This window comes from Sinocyclocheilus grahami, unplaced genomic scaffold, assembly GCF_001515645.1.
Source record: "Sinocyclocheilus grahami isolate Dianchi unplaced genomic scaffold, SAMN03320097.WGS_v1.1 scaffold27.1, whole genome shotgun sequence".
Taxonomy (NCBI): Eukaryota; Metazoa; Chordata; class Actinopteri; order Cypriniformes; family Cyprinidae; genus Sinocyclocheilus; species Sinocyclocheilus grahami.
The window spans coordinates 3,005,744-3,011,743 of NW_015505206.1; the positions used below are offsets into that span (position 1 = coordinate 3,005,744).

Sequence of the window (6,000 nt, forward strand, 5' to 3'; positions counted from 1 at the left end):
TACTTGTTTCAGAATATTCAGAGAACATTCACAAGTAATGTTCCCATTATAAAATGGAATGTTCCTTTGACACTTGCATAAGCAAAATAACACTTTTTAAAAATGTTTTGAATGTTCAGATATAATGTTTTCATATTACAATGGAAATATTAGCAAAATGTACTTAGAACAAATTTTTGTTAGCTGGGCTAGTGGCATCTATAACAAATAACAAGTAACTTTTTGGGGGCATTTCTGGAGTAGTTTTATTAGCAGAGTAACCACTGGTGTAGTTCATCGTATTTACTATGAAACATCAAATTATTAGCGTGAAAAGTGCACTTTCTTTCTTCAAAATGAATGGCGCTTTCTTTGATTTTTCATCCAGTGACTTATCTAATGCAATGAGATTCATACATTTTTAAGCTGCCAATACTATTTGGAGCCACTTTAAGTCCAATATATGGTAATAAAATAACATAACAGGAAAACAGTGAGCTTTAAAACTTGCTTTTTGAAAGGAATATGAAAATATCATGTCTGATATCAGAGTAATTGACCATTTCATATCCTCTGCAGTGTTCATAAACAGATGATTCAGGGCTTGTGGGTTTAGAACTTTTTTCACACACAACACTACAAAAAATGCTTTTCTTACTTAGATTTTTTTTGTCTTGTTTACAGCCAAAATATCTAAAAATTCTTAAATCAAGAAGAATTTTCTAGACAAGTAAAAATTATTGTCTTGTTTTCAGAAAAAAATAGTCAAAATGAAGTGTTTTATTTGCTTAGAACAAGCAAAATAATCTGCCAATGGGGTAAGCAAAATAATCTTATTTCAAACAGATAACAAGATTATTTTTCTTACCCCAATGGCAGATTATTTTGCTTGTTTCAAGCAAAAACTCACTTAATTTTGACATGATTTTTTTCTGAAAACAAGACAATAATTTTTACTTGTCTAGAAAATTCTTCTTGATTAAAGAATTGTTAGATATTTTGTCTGGAAACAAGACAAAAAATCTAAGTAAGAAAAGCATTTTTTGCAGTGAAAGCACATTAGTGAAGCTGCCCATTAGCCCTAAATGCAAATGCATTTAACCCTCTGTGTTACAGTGATGCTTTGTGCAATTATTCATTTGCAGCATTTATCGTAATATGATTGCGTTTATTCATAAAGAACACAACAAAAAAAGAACACAAAACTTCAGAAAATCTACAGAAAGGTGAAGATAAATGATAATGATTTGGTTCATTTTAATTCATAGGAGTTCTACATTTACAAATAATTAATACATTTTACAATTTTACTTTTTAAGAAAAAAAATGCTTTTGATAATTTCCCATGGCATTCTTCCCTACATTTTTCAAAAGTCTTGTTTTTGTTGGAGCTATTTTCTATGTCCAAAAATCTAACTATTTCATCATTGGAATAACATGCATACCCAATCTTTTTACTAAAGGTATAATGAATTACAGAGCCAGTTTCTTTTAAATGCGGATCCACTCACCTGCATAGAATTCTGGGCTGTAGACTGCACCCATGACTGGATTCAACTTCCAGCCTAGACATAAGACAGAGAGGGAGATCTGATATTAGCCACCTCGGTCTGCACCACTAGAAATTTACATCTGATCCTACACAAGACATAGAGATGGATTCTGGCTAACTAGAACCTCCAGGCCAATGCGTAATGATGTCAGTAGAGGGCTGACCACACTGAAGCACTGCTGTCATCCAGAGTAAGGAAAGGGCACGGAGCAGCCTGACAGATTTCTCTCTGATTCTAACCTCTACAAATGGCCTGTCTGTTTAAGCCCTCCATAAGTACAAAAAAGAGAGAGATTTCAGTGATATCAACTGGGATCTAAAAGGTTGTCTCAGCATTTCACTTCCATTTAAACTTTTTCGGTGAGGAAGAGAACTGCAGTGAAAACCATTTTCAGAAAGCCGAGAATTACAAGAACTTCGTTTGAATCTGTGGCCACAGAAAGCTACTGAGTGTGAATAAGACAGTAAAAAGAAACTTGCAAAATAGCATGCTAATAAGCATTAAATGAATATGAAATATTTAATATTCTGCACTGTTACTGGGTTGGTAAATAAATGAGTACATTTGTGACACTGATCTGCACAAGATGCTCTTTTGAGAACACGATCTTCAGGTTTTATACAAATGTGTAACAGTGCTGCTGTCATTAAAGGAATATCAATTCAACTTTTTACTCAAAATGTTCGACTGATGTAATTTGTGCATTAGTATACATGAGAAAAATTGAACAGAACCATTTTACTAGTGGTCTCAGACACAGACCTCAGATGATACAATACAATTGAATGTTATCAAATTATTGTATTATTATTTTTTATGCACTCAAAAAATTGTATATAAAACAAAATACAAAACATGTTTACCCAAATAATTAAAATAAGTATTGTGTCTGAACTGACAATGGACTGGCCAATATATCAGCAGTGTTGGGGAGTAACTTACATGTAATGGAATAATGTAAATAAATGTAAATATAATCTGTTACAGTTACTGAGAAAAAAAAATTGGAATTAAATTACAGTTACTTATGAAGATGTTAACGATTACAAAGGGGGTTACATCTGAATATTTCCACACACATACAGATATGATTGATTTCTTTCCAAAATTGCATTGACTGTTTTAAAATACGAGACACCAATGTTTCAGGAGTTTAGGACACATGCTTATTTAATAACGGTTTTATTTGGTTTTATGTACATGCTTTAAAAAAAAACCAATTTTTTTCCAAAAGCATTGTTAGATGCCAGTATTTACTGTCATAGATATGCAAAGATTTGATTTCAAAAACAGTATCATAGCTATTAAACTAGGCTACATCTTAAATCAGTATTTAACCTCAGAACAATCTCAAAGTAAAAAAGAGGTGCTAAAGTCTGATTTTGTGGTGGTTACGTTTTCAAATGAAATTATTATATTCAAGTGATGGATTCTGAAAGTCTGACATCAGTGCTGAGTACTACTGTAAGGTTAACCCTGCCTGCTTTAAATGTTTCAAAATGATTAACAGTTGAATACATTTGTTAGACATTTTGAAAAGTAATCAAAAAGTGATCACATGTAATCAGTTACATTACTTTAATAAAGTAATTGAAATAGTTGACACTACTTATTATAACTTGCAACCTGTAACTTATTGCATTTCCAAAGCAACCTTCCCAACACTGTTTATCAGCCCATCAAAACATAATAGAAAGCGGTATGATGCTTCGCAATATTAATGAAACTTGTTCTTACCGTTTGCATATGGGTTGACGGTCTTTTTATTCGTCATTACCCGTGCTGTTGCATTGTTAACCTGAGCACAAACAGAAGTGTGTGAGCAAGAAACATACTGAAGCTAAAGCTGTAATACTGAAAATATTGTTTTAACAAATATTGCATGCATTACAGTGAAGCTTTTCAAAATGATTACAGATCATAACAAACAGTTAAAGAAAAGTGGTAAGACACATAAAGCAAAGAAAATATATGCAATAGTCTCATAAAAAGACTCGTCAGCATGCGTCATCAAAAAAAAGATCAAGTTGAAGGAGTACATAGAGAAAAAAAACAACAAAAACACACAAAATGCACTCAACAAATGAAAGGCATCGAATATGAGACAGCATGCAGTGGAGAGGGAACGATTAGGTTAAAAGAAAAGAAAGAAAACGCAGGAATGGAAAGAAAGAAAAAACGTTTGGCACTGCGCAACATACACTAAACATTCAGAGTTGAGGTACAGTCGGAAAACAAAGCAACATTTAGCATTCAACACTCCAAGAGCCTTGTGCTTCATCACAAGAAGAATAATCAGAAAGGAAAATATATATATATATATATATATAAAAAAAAAGTCATTACGAAAGAAAATCATTCAAGCCGAAAGGACAGCTAACAAAGAATATAAAAAGAGGGTGCATTATTTAACATAATCATGGAGTTCAGAATCTGAGTAGGATGCGCACGATTCAGTTCAATCCAATCAGAGCCTCTCAGGAAGCTAAATGTTCACTCAAGTAACGCGTACCAAGAGAAAACAGCATCAAGAAACTCAACATCAAGTCAAAAAACAGTCACGAGGTATCAGCGCGGAGTTCGTGAAATGGCAGATGGCTCTCCACTTACCATTCGCCGCCATCGCCCGCATGTGTATGTATTGTTACCACGGTTAGTGAGTTTGGTGAGGGGCCTACCAGCTACCGTTGGAAAAGGGGGGGAAATGAGAAGGCAAAATAGGCAACATCTTACTTAAAGACGGCACCACATCTGAATAACTCTTAAAATTGAAAAGAAAAAAAAATCAAGTAAAGAAAGAAGCACAACCGTCAAATGGGAATCGGCTATAAAGATGCCCACTTTCGCTGCAGACCTGCAGATCTGCAGTTTTGCTACAGTATTTCACCTTCAGTGACTGTTCTAGACTGTAAAGTAAGTGTAATTTGAGCTGTAGATTTTAATAGGCTTGTGTTTGAGAGCAGCTCCGTCTAATAGCAGCGTCTTCAGGCCAATTAACAAGCGCTGCCGACTTCGGGCCGCTTTAAGAGCAGATCCCTCGTCAACTTTGCAATAAGGCCTCTGGCTATCATCACACAAATGCTGTTTGCACTCTGCCTGATGACTTACTGCACCCGTTTGCTTATTAAGCCAAAAAATGCTTTAAAAAAAAACAAAAACAGAATAGAACAGAAAAGAACCGAATAAACACAAGTGAATGCCAACAAAAGCAAACCAATTAGATAACGGCGAGCACCGTATTATATTTGATTTGAGATCTTAGAATAACTGAAACGTATTAGGGATACAATGTGGGGAGTAGGGTTGCCACCCGTCCCTTAAAATACGGAATCGTCCCATATTTAAAGGTAAAATGATGCGTCCCGTATCAAATCAATACGGGACACGATTTGTCCCGCGGTCTAAAACATCTAGGAGCTCATGTCCGCCCTTTGAACACAAGGCTCTCCAGATGTAGGGCTGAATGGGAAAGGTATCAATGGGTCTGTCCTGTAACTAATGATGAACGCACAGTTTGCAGAGAGGCATTTCAGTTGCTCACTGTGGACTGTCTGACTTAAAGGGACAGTTCACCCAAAAATTAAAATTTTGTCATCGTTTACACACCCACAAGTTGTTCCAAACCTGTACTAATTTCTTTCTTCTGTTGAACACAAAAGAAGATACTTTAAAGAATGTGGGTAACCGAACAGTTTGTGGTCCCCATGACTTTACTAGTATTTTTTCTCTACTATGGAAGTTACTGAGGACCAGCAGCTGTTTAGTTACCCACATTCTTCAAAGTATCTTCTTTTGTGTTCAACAGATGAATGAACTTTATGCAGGTTTAGAAAAACCTGGGCAAAGTATGACAGCATTTTCATTTTTGAATGAACTATACCTTTAATGTGACAGACACATCCGTGCTTCTAAAGGTTGCTATCCAAATTTGGATAGTCTGTTAATATAATATTCCATAATTTATCAGAGCTTTAATTATTTTATTAGAGACATTATTAGACAGATTCATTAATAGATTATAATTAATTTTAGACCCTATTTATTAATTTATCATTTAAATTAATCATACATATATACATAATAAATAATCATATGTCATATACAATCTGGCATTTTAAAAAGTTTAAAAATACTAAATTATTTAGATAAAAAATTGGACAAATAATTACATAATAATGTAGTCCTAATTTAAGCCAATGAATAAAAAAAGAAAAAAAGGAACAACAATTCATCCCATCCAGGTAACATCTGAAGAACTGCCAAAAAAGACTAATAATAATTAATTATTATAAATAATCAAATTTAAAAAAAACAATATTAATGTGTTCTGTTGCAAGTGTACATACTTGAGAATGTTTGGTGGTTTATTGTTGAGCTATGAGTTCCTCACTGATTATTGTGTGTTTTTTTTGCTTGTTTGTAAAAAAAAAATTTTTTTTTGGGGGGGGGGGGGGGATGGGGTGGCCTT

At 33.9% G+C, this 6,000-nt stretch overlaps 1 protein-coding gene across 7 annotated transcripts in view; it reads right to left on the bottom strand.

The window, feature by feature from the left end:
• LOC107568067 (RNA binding protein fox-1 homolog 1-like) overlaps nucleotides 1-6,000 on the bottom strand; it is a 280,788-nt gene that overhangs the window by 28,575 nt on the left and 246,213 nt on the right. For all 7 annotated transcript variants that reach the window (XM_016253945.1, XM_016253914.1, XM_016253925.1 and 4 more), the window contains 2 exons: nucleotides 3,270-3,330; nucleotides 1,491-1,544 (listed from right to left, as the gene is read on the bottom strand). In XM_016253945.1, coding sequence (XP_016109431.1) covers nucleotides 1,491-1,544; nucleotides 3,270-3,330 — 115 coding nt within the window. The remainder of the gene's footprint in view (nucleotides 1-1,490; nucleotides 1,545-3,269; nucleotides 3,331-6,000) is intronic.